Here is a 20,574-nt window from a genome sequence, read left to right on the forward strand (position 1 = left end):
CAGGGGCACCTGAGTGGCTCAGCTGGTTAAACGTCTGACTTCAGCTCAGGTCATGATCTCACAGCTCATAGGTTGGAGCCCTGCATCAGGCTCTGTGCTGACAGCTCAGAGCCTGGAACCTGCTTCAGATTCTGTGTCTCCCTCTTTCTCTGCCCCTTGTCTGCCCATGTTCTGCCTCTCTCTCTCAAAAATAAACATTAAAAAAAAATCAGTCATAAGTTGCAGAAAACCTTTATTTAAAAAAAAAACTGAGATACTGATTTCTCTCTGTGCGCTCACTTTGTAGTACCGAAGAGAATTTTTAAGTTTTTTTAATGTTTATTTATTTGAGAGAGAGAGAAAGAGTGTGAGCAGGGGAGAGGCAGAGAGAGAAGGAGACACAGAATCCAAAGCAGGCTCCAGGCTCTGAGAAGTCAGCACAGAGCCCGACACAGGGCTTGAATTCATGAACCATGAGGTCATGACCTGAGCTGAAGTCGGATGCTTAACTGACTGAGCCACCCAGGCACCCCCCAAGAGAATTTCTTTAAAAAAATCTATTCATCTTTGAAAAGGACACCACAAATGTTTTAACTCTAGAAGCTATAGAAGAGATAGTTGGTAAAGTAGATCCTCCCACAACAGATCTATATTCCAACAACAACAAAAAAGCTTCAGATGGTTCAGATATGCCTTCCTAAAAGGGTAAAAATGGACTGTGAAGTCAGAATGTAGCCACATACTAAAAAAAAAAAAAAAAAAAAGATGTAGTCACACACTACATATGTGACAGGTGTCACATACGAGGTCATTTTATCTACTACCTCAGTCTCTGCAAAATGCCGAGTGACTCAAAGTACTAAAAACCAGTCCTTTTCCCTGCCTCCCACTGGTTACCCCAGTGCTTCTTCAACACCTCTGGCAAAACAGGAATTAGGAGAATAGAGAAATCAAAATTAGTTCTAGATCCAGGACTGCTTACCATTTCTCTTCCTGTTTCCTTGACTTAATTCTTTTCTGGACTAAGCATAGGAACCCACAAAGGACTGACGTCATAGTTTACAAGCTGACCGCTTGAGCCCAAAAATCCTTGAGCTGTGTTACCAACTTCCACCAAAACTTTAATGAAAAGTTACACAAATATCCAAAAGTAGACTAAGAGCTAGAAAAGATCCAAGTTCTTACACAGTATACATACCACAAAAGAATGTACCTTTGCATCATTTTGCTTGTCACTTATCAACTATGTTGAACTATAAATATATTTTTAGCCACAATAGCAAGAAAAAAGGAAGGGACATAATAAGCACTTTAGAGCAAATTTTGCCAGGGGCAGATACTTTAGACACTGCCTATTCTTGTTTCAGTATAAAGAGGCTTAAATTTGCCTTTGTGATAGAAATAAACAAAATAAATTGCTTGAGTACTTGAATTCTAAATCTCCTATGAAATCCTTGCTCTCCCCTCATTTGAAATTGCTAACTAACATTTCTCAAATAATCCTCTGAATAAAATCCCCACTTTCCCAGAAGTATCCCACAAGTAGGTGTAATGCTTCTTTGTGTCAAGACCATTTGGCTTTTACAGCCTACCTAATTTCTGTACCATTCTGTCAAAAAATAATTTATTGATGTGGGCAAAATCATTGCCCCATCTTTGTCCCTGATTATGATTTGTAAGCTACTTAAAGAAAAAGTGACCAACTAAGTTTTTTGTATTGATGACATTTGTTCCGGTATTTTAGCCTTCCTTTTTTTTTTTTTTTAAAGTTTTTTTTCCATTTTTTACGGTTTGGCAATTTTTTAAATTCCAAAAGCACACCATGAAACCTATCCTCTATTTAATGATCTGATGGATGTGTTGACCTTGTCTTAAGGGACCTTGAATTTCAAGAGTCCCTGAATTACAACCAGAATAATGTTTAAGACCAACCTCCACGTGATCTATCTTGCTCTTCTAAGAAATTTTCCTGTATGAAATAGCAATACCCATTACCAGCAAAGCCGGAGAAGCATACTCACCAAGTGAACATAAGGCACAAAGTATCCGAAAAGTGCAAGCGGTATTCCAACTGCCCAAACCGCATAAGCTGTCACCTTGAAGAGGGCAAAATTGAAAAATTTTTTTGGAGGACTAAACTTCCTCCTGGAAAAGAGGGAGAATCTGTTGTTGCCTCCTTTGGTTCCACCCTCTTTATCTTTGGCACTTGGAGCAAGAGGTCGGTACGTAAAGCTAGCCAGAAAGAGAACAAACATGAAGATGCAGAGGACCCTCAGTGTGTGAAAGAGGCCCACGGTGTCGGTCAGAACCCTTAAAAGGAAAGGCAGCAAAATTGTGAAGATGCTGCTGCCAGCGGTGACAATGCCATTCACCAGTCCAAGGCGCTTCTTGAAATAGTGTCCCAAAATGACCAGCGAAGGCTGGTATGCAAAGGAGCAGCCACAAGCAAATATGATTCCATAGGTAAGGTACAGAGGCTCGATGGAGCTGTGGGGAGATGAAACAGAGAGAAAGCAGCTTTCATTATTTTTATCAAGTGCTTGGTAGAATAAAACCTTCTAGTAAGAGTGGGTTTTAGCTCTTCAACCGATTTTACACAAATAAAAATTTAACAGAAAGAGCTGAAAAACTCAATAAGCTAAGAATATGACACTAAAAATATTTTCACGTCATCTGAATGGATAATAAAATGCCTCAACTATGTGAAAAACGACCATTAAGGCCATCAGTGATTTTGTTCCTCTTCCTCTTTTCATGGATTTCAGGTGAACCGTGCAGCACTCAGTCAGAACTGTTGTGCTCTCCATAACTCAGAAAGGACAGTGCCAGGAAGGGCTTCAGTAAAATGACAGTGATTAAACTAACGAACAAAAAAACCTAGTCTCAATAAAAGCTTTTGAAAATTATAATTTTATTACAAAAACTCATTATTTTATTGAGACTTCCCAGACACTTACTAAGCAATCTATTCAAGGGAAAAGCTGCATTTGATATTTTCTCCCCAAGGTTATTTCAGAAACATTTGCACAGAGAAGTAGTTGTGTCTCATTTCTGCTGGCCTAACGGCTGTGGACCAACCTTCGCCCCTATACTGCATGGCTCTCAGCATTGTGCAAGACAGCAAAAGACCATGTTCTGACTGCCGGAAGACAAAGGGAAGTGTGTTATTAGTGATCCCACCTTGTAAGTTTTAAGGCCATGTATGCCTCAAAACAATAATAAAGGATTAAGAATTGTATAGTTTAACCAAATAACTTAATTACATATCTCTTAGGAACATCAAGGATATTATTACATTCTTTGAAACAATTAAGGTAAGGAGTAAAAGAATACTAAATTTTTTTCTTTTTGAAAGCCCAATTCAAAAGGCTGTATCTCAGTAGCAAAGGCAAATTATTTATTAGAAACTAAGACAGATAAAGTTGGTTAATAATTAAAATTTGAACAATAACACTAGTCTAGCAATATGCTAAGGTAATCATAAGGAACTCTAGAATCTGATAAAATCAAGGCATGTTGGCAATCTTCTCTGAGATGCCCTTCCCCCATTATTAGTCCACAGCGAGCACAATCTCCAAATGAGTCTCAAGAGTCACTCCTAGGTTTTCCCAGGTTAATTTTACTTCACTCTGATCACCCTCTACTCAATCTCCACTCTATTCCATAAACATATATTCAGCAGCCATAGGTTCCAGGTACTTGACGAAAAAAATATTAAACATGTAAAAAACACCCTACTCATAATCTTTGTGAAACAAGACATCTACCCAAACAATATAGAACAAAATACTTCATTCATTCTGCCTCAGTGCCTCAGTTTTTCCACATAAGTAGTTTTCAAGATAACTGCAACTTACTACTTAAGGTGCTATTTTTATTTAACAATTTTAAAGGAAAAATCTAAATCCACTGTACATTTCTCTGCCTTTTTCAAAGCATATATTAAAAACAGTATTGACAACACGGTACAATCATGGACACCTGTATCTATACAATATGTCACAGTACTGTAAATCTGTCAGTTGGAAAACCTGAGAGCCATGGATATAAACTGGAAACATTCTCTTGGGCACTATTTTAAATACTAAGTGCTGCGTGATATTAAGCTTTGCATGTTTCCTACAGAGTAAAGCACATAAGCACAAATGGTGGCATTTTCAATGCTGCTCAGCATCTCTCACTTCTAAATTTTCACCTCAGTAACAGCTGGTTCAAATCGCTGAAGTTTGACAACTGGAAAAGTGCAGTGTACGTCAGTAAATATCAACCATGTGTGTAAAGAGGATCCCGAGAAAGGATGTGATGTGACCTGGAGTTGCTAGAGAAGGCTTTCCTAAGAAAGCTGAACTTGAACGATAGGAAAGTGAGTCCACTGTTCGACACCTGGAATTTATACCACATGACCCCTTGCTCCCCTTAAAACTTGATAGCTTTTGATCAGTGGGTTAAAAAAATGCAACTGAATAAAAAATATGAGAGAGGTGCAAACAAAAGCACTCAAATTATGAAGCTCTGACTTGCTGCCATGGATAACACTGTGTAAGTCATAGTGCTTAAAGCTTACGCAATGAAAAGAGGATTTTTTCCTTGTAAACAGCAAAGTTTCTGAAAGCACAACTTTATGGTATCTAACAGTTCTTGAAAAGCAGAATGAAGAACCAAGTCCTCACCTTACAAAAGAACTGGACAGGAGTCCAATGAATCCAACAGCAGCACCCACGACAGCTGTCTTCTGACAACCAAACATGTCTGTGAAGACGCTGGCTATTGGGCAGCAAAAGAAAATCATCCCCATGGACAGAGAACTTACCCATGCTGTAAAAGAGGGACAAAAGGAACATTATGTTATGGCAAACTGCACCTGTAGTTATCCCATAGGATATAATATATATTTAGAATAACATTAGTGCAAAAAAGCTACTACTTTTTTGGAATGGGAAGAAATTGGAATAAATTAGAAACAGATCTGAATCACAGCCCAAAGGACTGGCCAATACTAATTATAACTGGCACAGCAATTATTTGTGTTTAACTGAATTCTTAGTTTGTTTCCATAATCAAATCAAACACTCTTCTATGACCCAAACTCTATTAATCTCTAACCTGGTATCTATGGTTTTAAGCAACTTCTAGTCTATGGAAAGAAAGTCATTAAAAAAAATTTAGATACATTTACTAATGCATGCTTAGGTGGTCAAACTGCGAAGAAATGATGACCACTGGAAGTCAGGATAGTGGTTAACGCTTAGGGGGAGGAAACAGAATTATAATCATTTGGAACCAATAGTTAAGAACTGAACATCTGCCTAGAGACTGGGCTTAGTTCTTGTGCTAAGGCAATCAAGTCATACACAGGTAGACTATCTGTTGACCTGGATAATAGTTACTGGGTATCCCTTTATTGATGAAACCACACACACATTTTATCTTCTTTTCCGAAAGTATGTTATCTTTCACAATTAAAAATAAAAACAAAACTTAAGAATCAGAAGTCATGGGGCACCTGAATGGCTCGGTCAGTTAGGCATCTGACTTTTGATTTTGGCTCAGGTCGTGATCTTGCGGTTTGTGGGTTTGAGCCCTGCATAGGGCTCTTCATTGATAGTGTGCAACCTGCTTGTGATTCTCCCTCTGTCCTTCTCCCACTTGCATATGCACACTCTCTCAAAATAAATAAACATAAAACATTTTGAATCAAAAGTCATAATTTCCTGTTCTGATCCTGTAAAAGCCAAAACAAAAGGGAACCAATAACAGAGAAATACTGAATATAAATTATAATTTTGTGCCAAAGAAACAAGTGATCTCACAAGATACTAAGTCTATAAATTCTAATTAAAAAGTATAATAAACTAATGGGACTTAAGTGCATGGGCTAAAAACCAGACAGATTTGGGTCCAAATCCCTTGGCCCTATAGCTACAATACATCCTTAGGCAAGTCACTTCTGCTTAGTCTGTTTTCTTATCTCGAAAGGGGATCTAACACATACCTTTCCAGAATTATTAAGAATTAGGGAAAATGTATCTAAGCCTCAATATCTAGCACAGAAGACCTTAATGATTTAGAGTTTTAACAACAACAACTGTCTGTCTTATACATTGGAACAGATGATCTCTAAAGCTCCCTCCTCTAAACTGAAAGCTTACTAGTTAGTATATTTCCTCAGCAAAGGAAGTAAGTCCAGACCCTATGCAAATGATCACTTCTTAATAATGGGGTACAAAAAGAAGACTTTATCAGGCTAACAATTTAATGCTTTGTCTTCTTACATTTTAAATTGTGCATATTTTAATCAGCCATATTTTGATCTTCCTAACCTTACCTGAAAGGAGACTATGTTCTTAAAACACAATGAAGAGACTGTACAAACAAAGCAATATTTTTTTTAAATTTAAGAATAATTAACATACAGTGTTCTATTAATTTCAGGTGCACAACATAATGATTCAATAATTTTATACATTACTCAGGATTCATCATGATAAGTGTATTCTTTTTTTTTGATAAGTGTATTCTTTTTTTTTAATATGAAATTTATTGTCAAATTGGTTTCCATACAACACCCAGTGCTCCTCCCAAAAAGTGCCCTCCTCAATACCTATCACCCAACCCCCTTTGCTCCCACCCCCCATCAACCCTCAGTTTGTTCTCAGATTTTAAGAGTCTCTTATGCTTTGGCTCTCTCCCTCTCTAACCTCTTTTTTTTTTTTTTAATTCCCCTCCCCCATAGACTTCTGTTAAGTTTCTCAGGATCCACATAAGAGTGAAAACATATGGTATCTGTCTTTTTCTGCCTGAATTATTTCACTTAACACTCTCCAGTTCCATCCACATTGCTATTAAGGGCCATATTTCATTCTTTCTCATTGCCATGTAGTATTCCATGTGTATATAAACCACAATTTCTTTATCCATTTGTCAGTTGATGGACATTTAGGCCCTTTCCATAATTTGGCTGTTGTTCAGAGTGCTGCTATAAACATTGGGGTACAAGTGCCCCTATGCATCAGTACTCCTGTATCCCTTGGGTAAATTCCTAGCAGTGCTATTGCTGGGTCATAGGGTAGGTCTATTTGTAATATTTTGAGGAACCTCCACACTGTTTTCCAGAGCGGCTGCACCAGTTTGCATTCCCACCAACAGTGCAAGAGGGTTCCCGTTTCTCCACATCCTCGCCAGCATCTATAGTCTCCTGATTTGTTCATTTTAGCCACTCTGACTGTCATGAGGTGATATCTGAGTGTGGTTTGATTTGTATTTCCCTGATGAGGAGTGACATTGAGCATCTTTTCATGTGCCTGTTGGCCATCCGGATGTCTTCTTTAGAGAAGTGTCTATTCATGTTTTCTGCCCATTTCTTCACTGGATTATTTGTTTTTCGGGTGTGGAGTTTGGTGAGTTCTTTATAGATTTTGGATACTAGCCCTTTATCTGATATGTCATTTGCACATATCTTTTCCCATTCTGTTGGTTGCCTTTTAGTTTTGCTGATTGTTTCCTTTGCTGTGCAGAAGCTTTTTATCTTCATGAGGTCCCAATAGTTCATTTTTGCTTTTAATTCCCTTGCCCTTGGGGATGTGTCAAGTAAGAAACTGCTGCGACTGAGGTCAGAGAGGTTTTTTCCTGCTTTCTCCTCTAGGGTTTTGATGGTTTCCTGTCTCACATTAAGGTCCTTCATCCATTTTGAGTTTGTTTTTGTGAATGGTATAACAAAGTGGTCTAGTTTCATTCTTCTGCATGTTGCTGTCCAGTTCTCCCAACACCATTTGTTAAAGAGACTGTCTTTTTTCCATTGGATATTCTTTCCTGTTTTGTCAAAGATTAGTTGGCCATACTTTTGTGGGTCTAGTTCTGGGGTTTCTATTCTATTCCATTGGTCTATGTGTCTGGTTTTGTGCCAATACCATGCTGTCTTGATGATTACAGCTTTGTAGTAGAGGCTAAAGTCTGGGATTATAATGCCTCCTGCTTTGGTCTTCTTCAAAATTACTTTGGCTATTCCATATGAATTTTAGGATTCCATATGAATTTTAGGACTCATATGAATTTTGGATTCCATATGAATTTTAGGATTGTTTGTTCTAGCTTCGAGAAGAATGCTGGTGCAATTTTGATTGGGATTGCATTGAATGTGCAGATAGCTTTGGGTAGTATTGACATTTTTACAACATTTATTCTTCCAATCCATGAGCACGGAATGTTTTTCCATTTCTTTATATCTTCTTCAATTTCCTTCATAAGATTTCTATAGTTTTCAGCATACAGATCTTTTACATCTTTGGTTAGGTTTATTCTTAGGTATTTTATGCTTCTTGGTGCAATTGTGAATGGGATCAGTTTCTTTATTTGTCTTTCTGTTGCTTCATTATTAGTGTATAAGAATGCAACTGATTTCTGTAGCCTGCAACTTTGCTGAATTCATGTATCAGTCCTAGAAGACTTTTGGTGGAGTCTATCGGATTTTCCATGTATAATATATCATGTCATCTGCAAAAAGTGAAAGCTTGACTTCATCTTTGCCAATTTTGATGCCTTTGATTTCCTTTTGTTGTCTGATTGCTGATGCTAGAACTTCCAACACTATGTTAAACAACAGCGGTGAGAGTGGACATCCCTGTCGTGTTCCTGATCTCAGGGAGAAAGCTCTCAGTTTTTCCCCATTGAGGATGATATTAGCTGTGGGCTTTTCATAAATGGCTTTTATGATGTTTAAGTATGTTCCTTCTATCCCGACTTTCTCAAGTGTTTTTATTAAGAAAGGATGCTGAATTTTGTCAAATGCTTTTTCTGCATCGATTGACAGGATCGTGTGGCTCTTTTATTTTATTAATGTGATGTATCACATTGATTGATTTGCGAATGTTGAACCAGTCCTGCAGCCCAGGAATGAATCCCACTTGATCATGGTGAATAATTCTTTTTATATGCTGTTGAATTCGATTAGCTAGTATCTTATTGAGAATTTTGCATCCATATTCATCAGGGATATTGGCCTGTAGTTCTCTTTTTTTACTGGGTCTCTGTCTGGTTTAGGAATCAAAGTAATGCTGACGTCATAGAATGAGTCTGGAGGTTTTCCTTCCCTTTCTAATTTTTGGAATAGCTTGAGAAGGATAGGGATTATTTCTTCTTTAAATGTCTGGTAGAATTCTCCTGGGAAGCCATCTGGTCCTGGACTCTTATTTGTTGGGAGATTTTTGATAACTGATTCAATTTCTTAGCTGGTTATGGGTCTGTTCAAGCTTTCTATTTCTTCCTGTTTGAGTTTTGGGATTGTATGGGTGTTTAGGAATTTGTCCATTTCTTCCAGGTTGTCCAGTTTGTTGGCATATAATTTTTCATAGTATTGCCTGATAATTGCTTGTATTTCTGAAGGATTCATTGTAATAATTCCATTTTCATTCATGATTTTATCTATTTGGGTCATCTCCCTTTTCTTTTTGAGAAGCCTGGCTAGAGGTTTATCAATTTTGTTTAATTTTTCAAAAAACCAGCTCTTGGTTTCATTGATCTGCTCTACAGTTTTTTTTAGATTCTATATTGTTTATTTCTGCTCTGATCTTTATTATTTCTCTTCTGCTGGGCTTGGGGTGTCTTTGCTGTTCTGCTTCTATTTCCTTTAGGTGTGCTGTTAGATTTTGTATTTGGGATTTTTCTTGTTTCTTGAGATAGGCCTGGATTGCAATGTATTTTCCTCTCAGGACTGCCTTCGCTGCATCCCAAAGTGTTTGGATTGTTGTATTTTCATTTTCGTTTGTTTCCATATATTTCTTAATTTCTTCTCTAATTGCCTGGTTGACCCACTCATTCTTTAGTAGGGTGTTCTTTAACCTCCATGCTTTTGGAGGTTTTCCAGACTTTTTCCTGTGGTTGATTTCAAGCTTCATAGCATTGTGGTCTGAAAGTATGCATGGTATGATCTCAATTCTTATATACTTATGAAGGGCTGTTTTGTGACCCAGTATGTGACCTATCTTGGAGAATGTTCCATGTGCACTGGAGAAGAAAGTATATTCTGTTGCTTCGGGATGCAGAGTTCTAAATACATCTGTCCAGTCCATCTGATCCAGTGTATCATTCAGGGCCCTTGTTTCTTTATTGATCTGTGTCTAGATGATCTATCCATTGTTGTAAGTGGAGTATTAAAGTCCCCTGCAATTACCGCATTCTTATCAATAAGGTTGCTTATGTTTGTAATTGTTTTATATATTTGGGGGCTCCCGTATTTGGCGCATAGACATTTATAATTGTTAGCTCTTCCTGATGGATAGACCCTGTAATTATCATATAATGTCCTTCTTCATCTCTTGTTACAGATTTTAATTTAAAGTCTAGTTTGTCTGATATAAATATGGCTACTCCAGCTTTCTTTTGACTTCTAGTAGCATGATGGATAGTTCTCCATCCCCTCACTTTCAATCTGAAGGTGTCCTCAGGTCTAAAATGAGTCTCTTGTAGACAGCAAATAGATGGGTCCTGTTTTTTTATCCATTCTGATACCCTATGTCTTTTGGTTGGAGCATTTAGTCCATTTATGTTCAGTGTTATTATAGAAAGATATGGGTTTAGAATCATTGTGATGTTTGTAGGTTTCATGCTTGTAGTGATGTCTCTGGTACCTTGTCTCACAGGATCTCTTGTAGGGCTGGTTTAGTGGTGATGAATTCCTTCAGTTTTTGTTTGTTTGGGAAGACCTTTATCTCTTCTTCTATTCTAAATGACAGACTTGCTGGATAAAGGATTCTCGGCTGCATATTTTTTCTGTTTACCACATTGACGATATCCTGCCATTCCTTTCTAGCCTGCCAAGTCTCAGTAGATAAATCCGTCACTAGTCTTATCAGTCTCCCTTTATATGTTAGAACATGTTCATCCCTAGCTGCTTTCAGAATTTTCTCTTTATCCTTGTATTTTGCCAGTTTGACTATGATATGTTGTCCAGAAGATCAATTCAAGTTACATCTGAAGGCAGTTCTCTGTGCCTCTTGGATTTCAATGCCTTTTTCCTTCCCCAGATCAGGGAAGTTCTCAGCTATGATTTCTTCAAGTACACCTTCAGCACCTTTCCCTCTCTCTTCCTCCTCTGGATCCCAATTATGCATATGTTATTATGTTTAATTGTGTCACTTAGTTTTCTAATTCTCCCCTCATACTCCTGGATTTTTTTTATCTTTTTCTCAGCTTCCTCTTTTTCCATAATTTTATCTCCTAATTCACCTATTTTCTCCTCTGCCTCTTCAATCCGAGCTGTGGTCACCTCCATTTTATTTTGCAGCTCATTTATAGCATTTTTTAGCTCCTCCTGACTGTTTCTTAGTCCCTTGATCTCTGTAGTAATAGATTCTCTGCTGTCCTCTATACTTTTTTCAAGCCCAATGATTAATTTTATGACTATTATTTTAAATTCATTTTCTGTTACATTGCTTAAATCGTTTTTGATCAGTTCGTTAGCTGTCGCTACTTCCTGGAGTTTCTTTTGAGGAGAATTCTTCCATTTCATCATTTTGGTTAGTCCCTGGAGTGGCGCAGAACTGCAGGGCACTTCCCCTGTGCTGTCTGGAGTAACTTGCGTTGGTGGGCGGGGCACAGTCAGACCTGATGTCTACCCCCAGCCCACCTCTGGGGCTACAGTCAGACTGGTGTGTACCTTATCATCCCCTCTCCCAGGGACAGGACTCACTGTGGAGTGGTGTGGGCCCTGTCTGGGCTACTTGCACACTGCCAGGCTTGCGGTGCTACTTCGATGGGGTCTGGTGTATTAGCCGGGGTGGATCTGCAAGGTGCACAGGGGCGGGAGGGGCAGACTCAGCTCGCTTTGTCTTTGGTGGTCCACTTTGGGAGGGGCCCTGTGGCACTGGGAGGGAGGCAGACCCACGGAGGGATGGATACACAGAAGCATAGCGTTGGGTGTTTGTGCAGTGCAAGCAAGTTCCCTGATGGGAACTGGTTCCCTTTGGGATTTTGGCTGGGGGATGGGCGAGGGAGATGGGCGAGGGAGATGGCGCTGGCGAGCGCCTTTGTTCCCTACCAAGCTGAACTCTGTCCTCCGGGGCTCAACAATTCTCCCTCCCATTGTCCTCTAGCCCTCCCGCTCTCGGAGCAGAGCTGTTGACTTATAACATTCCAGATGTTAAGTCCCACTGACTGTCAGAACACACTCCGTCTGGCCCCTCTGCTTTTGCAAGCCAGACTCAGGGGCTCTGCCTTGATGGGCAGGCTGCCCCTCCACCACCCTAGCTCCCTCCCGCCAATACGTGTAGCATGCACCACCTCTCTGCCTTTCCTACCCTCTTCCGTGGGCCCCTCATCTATGCTTGGCTCCGGAGTGTCCATTCTGCTAGTCTTCTGATGGTTTTCTGGGTTATTTAGGCAGATGTGGGTGGAATCTAAGTGGTCAGCAGGACACGGTGAGCCCAGCATCCTCCTACGCTGCCATCTTCCTCCAGAAAGATGATAAGTGTATTCTTAATGCCCTTTATTTCACCTATCCCTCCACCCACCTCCTTTCTGGCAACTACCATTCTGTTTTCTGTATTTAAGAGTCTGGGTTTTCGTCTATCTGTTCATTTGTTGTTTTGTTTTTTTTTTCTTAAATTCCACACATTAGTGAAATCATATGGTATTTGTCTTTCTCTATCAGACTTATTTCACTTAGCATAATACCCTCTAGTTCCATTTGTGTTGTTGCAAATGGCAAGATCTTATTCTTTTTTAGGGCTAATATTCCATTGTGTGTGTATACATGTTGTATATGTATGTATACATGTATGTGTATATATGTTTACACATATAACCTACATCTTCTCTATCCATTCATCTACGGATGGACACTGGGGTTGCTTCCATCTCAAATAATGCAATCTTGACTTAGATGTTGGTAGTGGGGGATTCAGAAGTGGAGAGTACAAGGAAGAGACTGGCCAGGTTAGGTCTCTAGGTGGATTAGAAGATAATAGGTGAATTAGAAGATAAAATTATGGAAAAAGAGTTAGTGCAACCCCAGCCCAGGTGGGCAGAGCTGTTCAGTATGGGTCTACTTCAGGAGAATTAAGAATTTTTTAATCTACTATCTTATATAAAAATGTTACTGATTAATAATAATTCAATCTAACTTAAAAAGTTCAGTCATCTATCATGTTTTTTTCATGAAATAATCTAAACAATCTAGGCAAAATAGAAGAATAACATCCTGACATTTATTTTTGGATAAAGGCACTTTTACAACAAAGTAAAATGTCAACACTAAATAGGATCCCACATTAAGAAATCAACACTAAATAGGATCCCACATTAAAAAATCCAAAAGCATACACTTACATTGTGTGTAATGTTCATATAAATCAAAGTGTTTTTAAGAATAAAAACAAGTCTTAGAGCACCTGGGTAGCTCAGTCAGTTAAGTGTCTTGATTTTGGCTTAGGTCATGATCTCATAGTTCATGAGATTGAGCTCCACTGTGGCTCCACACTGACAGCATGGATCCTGCTTGAGATTCTCTCTCCCCCCTCTCTCTGCCCCTCCCCTGCTCATACTCTCTCACTTAAAATAAATAAATAAACTTAAAAAAAATACAAGTCTTTACTCATTTAAAAAAAATGCATCATTGTTTAGATTTGGATGCTATACCAAACATGAAAAATTTTACAGATTTTGATGTCCGTTGAACAAGCACTAACTGCAGGATATAATCAAATACAACTTTATTTTTGTCCCAACTATCCTCTTAAAACTTATGTGGGGGAAAAATGTTACCTTGCAACTGGATGACCACTTCAGCAGGTCCATATAATTCTTCTAGCCAATGTTAAATAACAGAAAGGCTTAAGTTCGCTTTCGGTAACAAACCAATCTTCACTTGGTTACCAAATCTTTTTCTCCAGCTCCAGCTTTGTCTCTTTTCCATGACCTCTTCTCCACTTCCCTAGCTGCCATATTCTCTAAAGTAGGCATGGGAAAGAGGGAAGCTGGGACAAGGAAGGTAAGGAGATTTTTCTCCCTTCCGCTTAAAAGTGCCTATATGTTCTAGGCACTATCCTAGGCTACTGAGAATACAAAAACAACTAAGAGATTTCTCTACCTTTCAATAATTTTCAGTCTAGTAACATATATGCAAACAGAGGTCCAACAAGACCACCACACAGAAGGTGATAAATGCCTTAAGAGATATAGATGTCAAAAAATGCATAATAGGGACGCCTTGGTGGCTCAGTTGGTTGAGCATCCAACTTCGGCTCAGGTCATGATCTCGCGGTCTGTGAGTTCAAGCCCCACATCAGGCTCTGTGCTGACAGCTCAGAGCCTGGAGCCTGTTTCTGATTCTGTGTCTCCCTCTCTCTGCTCCTCCCCCGCTCATGCTCTGTCTCTGTCTCTGTCTCTCTCTCTCTCTGTCAAAAATAAGCATTTTTTTTTAAATGTATAATAAAGAAACTCTTTAAAATGTGTTTGTATACTCTTATTTGAATATATGTATGTGTATGTGATATTATAGAAAGAAACATCCAAGAAAGGCCATGCTGGGGAATCTTTGTCAAAAAATACTAACTAGCTTTCCAATTTCCCCATCCAGATCCTTTGTTTCCTCCTCCATATGGAGAACAAATCCTCAGCTTTCAGTATATGGCCAAAGGAGAATGCAAATCACTGAAAGGAAGTGGTTAGGTTTAATATATAAGATTTTCCTGCATATTAAATATAATAAAGGTGTTATAATAATGCAGACATAAATGATTGCAAGGGCAAAGTGTTTACAAATGAAAATACTCAAAGAGAGAACTACTGTGGTTAGTTTAAGGTTGATATTCTTTTACCCTTTTTTGGTAGTTCCAACCCTCATTTTCACTTGATCTTGGCCTCTTTTCAAGACATCTTTGCTTTCTAGTATCTCAACATTGTTTTAATAGCTTCAAATAAAATGAAATAATACAAAACTGAGATTAGAATGCAAAATATCATTCAACAAAGTTCCCATGACTCTTGGGGCATAGAGCTATCTGGCAACTACACAAAAATTCAAGAATGAGTAGACTGTACTTGACCATTTCCTTGCCACCCTAAATGTTATTTGGGAGTTATACTTCCACTAACGAGGGTTTTTTTTTTTAATTACTTGCTATCAACTTCTGTTAATAGCATCAGAGTGAAATGGTCAAGCAAACCCTCCTGCAGAGAACAATTATGGCATGTGTGCACTGGAAAAAAAAAAAGTATTTAAACACACTGGAAAATGTCTAAAGCAGATAGAAGGTGGAGGAGAGTTTACCCTTGAAAAGCTGAAACTGAAACTAAAAACTGTAAGTCTCTGGGCTTTTTTGAGGATCAAGACACAATACAAGTGCTGGATAGACTAGTTAGGGGCCAGACTAAAGACAAGTAACAGCTAGAGAAAAAAGAAAAGCAGCAGCTGAAGGCTGTAAGAACTGAGCAGAGATTATCAGCTGCTGCACATCACAGAGTGACAGTTTGCAGGAGTCCAGGCAAGCTAACTGCCTACTAGGAACAAAAACTCAATAACCTTGGAAGAATACAATAGAATCAGAGTTACTTCAAAATAGTATCTATAATATCCATGTTTCAACCTAAGATTATCAGACATTCAAACAAATAATAATATTAATGGACTCTGAATGTGCTCAGATATTGCATTTAGCAAAGATTTCAAAAACCTGTTATAAATGTTAGAAGTATTAGAGGATACCATTTGAAATAATTAAATGTAAATATAATCTTATTCAGTGTGCAGATAGGGAATCTCAACAGTGAAAGGCAAACTACAAAAAAATGGGAACTCTATACTGATGAAAAGTACAATAACTGAAGAATGCATTCATAGGCTCACTAGACTGATAACAAAAGATAAAAAAGTATATGGAAATTTGAAGACAGGAAATACCCAACCTCAAGAACAGAGAGAAAAATATTTTTAAAAAAGGTACAAAGTGTTAAAGGTCTGTGAGACAAAAATCCAAAGGACCAACATGTGTATGACTGAAGTCCTAGAAAGGAAAAACAGGGGCAGAAAATATATATGAAGAAATAATGAAACCCCAAAGTCACATATTATGTGAAAAACTAACTTACAGATCTAAGAAGCTCAAAGAACCTCCTTAAGCAAACCACTCCTAAACACACCATAAACTTCAGAATGTCAAAGATAAAGAGAAAAATTTGAAAGTAAAGAAAAAGATAACCTATTACATACAAGGAAAACAATGATATCATTATCAGTTGGCTGCTCATAAGAAATAATGAAGGATAGAAAACACTGGACCAGTGTTATTTAATGGGCTGAAAGAGGAAAAAACTGTCTACCGTGGATTCTATATCCAGCTAAACTACCCTTCAAAAAATGAAGGCAAAATAAAAACATTTTTAGATAATAAAAACAGAGAATTTGTCACTGGGAGATTTCCACTACAAGAAATACTAAAGAAAGTGTTTCAGGCTAAAGGGAAATGATACCAGCTGGCAACATGGGTGCAAAGGAAGGACTGAAATACACATACACATGCTTTTTCTTTATAATTTCTTTACAAGAACTTATATGACCACTTAAAGCAAATTATAACAGTTAGTATATAATAACAAAAAAACTAAAAATGGAGATAGATGTTACATACTATTGCAAGTTTCCTATATTTCACCTGCAGCAATCCTATAAACCCTAGAGAAAGCATTAAAAAATAATACAAAGAGATATAGATTAAAAGTCAACAGAGAAACTAGAATTGATTACTAAAATTCTTTGACTAGTGCAAAGGAAGGCAGAAGAGAGGAACAGAAGAACAAAAAATGGATGAGACAAATAGAAAACAAATAGCAAAATGTCAGACCTGAATATGACCATATCAGTAATTACATTAAATAAAAGTAGACTAAAGACTCTAATCAAATGAGAAAGATTTTCTGACTAGATTTAAAAAATCAAGAACCAATTATATCCTGTTTAAAAAGATGCACTTTAAATACAAATACACAAGTTGAAAATAAAAAGATGGAAAAAGATATGCCACATAAATAACCCTAAGAAGAATGGAGTGGCTCTACTCAGTTTAGACAAAACAGGCTGAAGACAAAAAGTATTACTAGAAACACAGAGGGATATTTTATAATGATAAAAGTATCAATGCATCAGGAAGATATAACAATGATAACTTTATACACATTTCATAACAGAGCTTCACAGATACAGGAAACATTAAAATTTGATCCCTACTTACACCATCTTTAAAAATTACCTCAAAAAGGATCATAAAACTTAAATGTGAAACTGAAAACTTTTAAAACTTCTGGAAGAGAACACTGGAGAAATCTTTGCAACCTTAAATTAGGCAAAGATTTCTCAAATACAATACTAAAAGCAATCTATAAAGTAAACCTCACAAAACTAAGAATTTCTCCTTGAAAGACACTGTTAAGGGGCACCTGGGTGTCTCAGGGAGTTAAGCATCCAAGTTTTTTTGTTTTTTTGTTTTTTTACACATTTAGTTTTATTGTAACAAAGCAACTTGTACACTTTTAACATTTGAAACTAAGCATCATCTTTCCTTTCTAGTGAAACAAAAGGAAATTTTTAAAATAAACAGGAACAAAATTACAAGAGAATGTCCATTCTAAATAAGAACCTACAGATTCTGCTGATTGTCCCATAGAGTGGCAGGGAAATAGTCATCATTAGGAGGGAATTTCATTTTAAAAGTGTCATCTTCAAGAATGTCCATTAAACATCACAATTAAACATGCCAAAGGAGAAGCCATGTTGTTAAAATGCCCACTTAACCCACCCAAACATTTCAAATCCACCCATAAGCATCTGACTCTTGATCTCAGCTCAGGTCTTGTTCTCAGGGGCATGAGTTCAAGTCCAGTATGGAGCCCACTTAAAAATCAACAACAACAACAAAAAATAAAAGACACTGTTAAGAGGATAAAAAGAAAGTCATACACTAGGCAGAAAGATTTGCAAATGATGTATCTAATAAAAAACCTGTACCCAGATTATATAAAGAATTCTTAAAACTCCACGAAAACCATGCAACCCAATTAGAAACCAGGCAAAATATTTGAAAAATCACTTCACAAAAAAAGATACTCAAATGGAAATATGCATATGAAAAGATGCTCAACATCATTAGTCATAAGGGAAATGTAAATTAAAATAATAATTAAAAAACCACACATCTATTAGAAAGGCTAAAAGGAAAAGGACTAATCATATAAGTGCTAATGAGGTCATAGAGCAATTGGAACCATCACACGCTGCTACAGGGAATATAAAATTGTTCAACTACTTTGGAAAACAGTTTAGGAATTTTTTTTTTTTAAGTTAAACATACCCCTACCATATGACCTAGCCATTCCACTCCTAGGTATTTACCTAAGAGAAACAAGTATATGTCCATACAAAAACTTGTAAACAGCCACTTAGAGCTGCTTTATTTCTAATAGTCAAAAACTAAAAAGAATCTAAGTGTCCAGAAATAAGTGACTATATAAACAAATTAAGGTATATTTATATAATGGAATACAACCCAGCCATATATACAGGAGTGAACTCCTGATAAATATATCATGGATGAATAGCAAAATAATTATACTCAGTGAAAGAAGATCAACAGAGCACATAAAGCATGATTCCATTTATGAAAAATGCAAATTAGGGGCACCTGGGTGGCTCAGTCAGTTGAACATCAGACTCTTGATTTTGGCTCAGGTCATGATCCCAGGGTCAAGGGATTGAGCCCGACATCGGACTCTGTTCTGATGTGGAGGCTGCTTAAGATATTCTCTTTCTCTTTTTCTCTCCCCCCGCCGCCACCCCAGTCACACACTCTCGCTTTAAAATTAAAAAAAAAAAATACAAATTAATCTATAGTGACAGGAGGCACATCAGTGTTTACCTAGAAGGTGGGAAGGAGCTGGAAAGAGGGATTACCAAGGGACAAAGAAACCTCTGAGGGTGATGGTTATGTTCATTAGTTTGACTGTAGTAGTGGCTTCATTGGCATATACATCTGACAAAACTCATCAAATTACATACTTTAAACATGCAGCTTATTACATGTCAATTACACCTCAATAACACTGATTAAGAAATGAACTTATATGGAAGATTTCAACAACAAAAAAAATAGAGGTCATAAAAAACAAATACACAAAACTAACAAAACTAGACAAATCCACAATCATAGCTGTATATTTAGCACATCTGTCTCAGTAATTAATAGAAATGAAAAGACCAAAAAAAGCATTAAAATATAAAATTTTGGATGACACTATAAACCATCTTAACCTAATGACATTACAGAACACTATATCCAACAATGACTGCAAAGAATTGTCTGCTCTGCCAGGAAAAATGTTAATCACTGGTGAGGGTGGGGTGGGGACAGACGGGAAAGAGAACATTTCTGGAACGTCTCCTAATCCTTGGAAAGGACCTGCACAGAATTGTCATTAGCTCCTTAGGCAATCTTATGAGGAATTACCTTCATTTTAAAGATGGGGAAGAAGAGATTAGAGGTCCTAGGTAACTTGCCAAGGTTATGCAACATTGGTGGGATTCGAACTAAATATCCAGGGTGGAAACAGGAATAAGAAGACATGTCCAAGAGTCCTTCATTAAAAAAGACACTGGGCACCCACAGCTAGGTGCCATGTTTGATGTTGTTGATAAAAAATTTGCCCTGAGGCGCCTGGGTGGCGCAGTCGGTTAAGCGTCCGACTTCAGCCAGGTCACGATCTCGCGGTCCGTGAGTTCGAGCCCCGCGTCAGGCTCTGGGCTGATGGCTCGGAGCCTGGAGCCTGTTTCCGATTCTGTGTCTCCCTCTCTCTCTGCCCCTCCCCCGTTCATGCTCTGTCTCTCTCTGTCCCAGAAATAAATAAACGTTGAAAAAAAAAATTTGCCCTTCCTGGGGTGCCTGGGTGGCTCAGTCAGTTGGATGTCACCATGATTTCAACTTAGGTCACGATCTCACAGTTGTGAGACTGGGCTCCACGTGGGGCTCTGCACTGGGCTTGAAGCCTGCTTAGGATTCTCTCTCTCCTCCTCTGTCCCTCCCCAGCTTGGGCATTCACACACTCTCTCTCTCTAAAAAAAAAAGAAAAGAAAAAGAAAGAAAAAGAAAAAGAAAAAGAAAAAGAAAAAGAAAAAGAAAAAGAAAAAGAAAAAGAGAAAGAAAAGAGAAAGAAAAAGAAAAACGTAATTTAAAAAGTTATCCCTTCCTGGAGAAGCTCACAATCTAGGTAAATTAAGACAAAATCCAAATCCCAATCAAGGTGCACAGTGAATTCAAGTTCCATGTATCATCCTCTGTTCCAAACACAAAATAATGGTAGAATTAGAATATACATATAGATTTTTCAAAAGATACTAAAAAAACCTGGTCATGGGCTACAGACTACCTGCAAAAAGGAACGGACTAAGTTGGGCCTGTCTAATGGAGTCCAGGTCTGTAAGCAGATACTAGGCATTGTTAAAAGGACTAAAAGTACTCCCTGTGAGACAGAAAAAAGCCAAGCTCACTGACTGAGCCCAGAGCTGGAACTCCCCCCATACACCCGCAAAAGGAGACTGGAGAAGGCAAGAGTGAGCTA

At 37.8% G+C, this 20,574-nt stretch overlaps 1 protein-coding gene across 2 annotated transcripts in view; it reads right to left on the reverse strand.

The window, feature by feature from the left end:
- Positions 1 to 20,574, reverse strand: part of SLC16A10 (solute carrier family 16 member 10) — a 118,053-nt gene that overhangs the window by 40,684 nt on the left and 56,795 nt on the right. For both annotated transcript variants that reach the window (XM_053222366.1, XM_015065364.3), the window contains exons 2-3: positions 4,650 to 4,794; positions 2,001 to 2,466 (exon numbers count right to left, since the gene is read on the reverse strand). In XM_053222366.1, the coding sequence (XP_053078341.1) occupies positions 2,001 to 2,466; positions 4,650 to 4,794 (611 nt within the window). The remainder of the gene's footprint in view (positions 1 to 2,000; positions 2,467 to 4,649; positions 4,795 to 20,574) is intronic.

This window comes from Acinonyx jubatus, chromosome B2 (assembly GCF_027475565.1).
Source record: "Acinonyx jubatus isolate Ajub_Pintada_27869175 chromosome B2, VMU_Ajub_asm_v1.0, whole genome shotgun sequence".
Taxonomy (NCBI): domain Eukaryota; kingdom Metazoa; phylum Chordata; class Mammalia; order Carnivora; family Felidae; genus Acinonyx; species Acinonyx jubatus.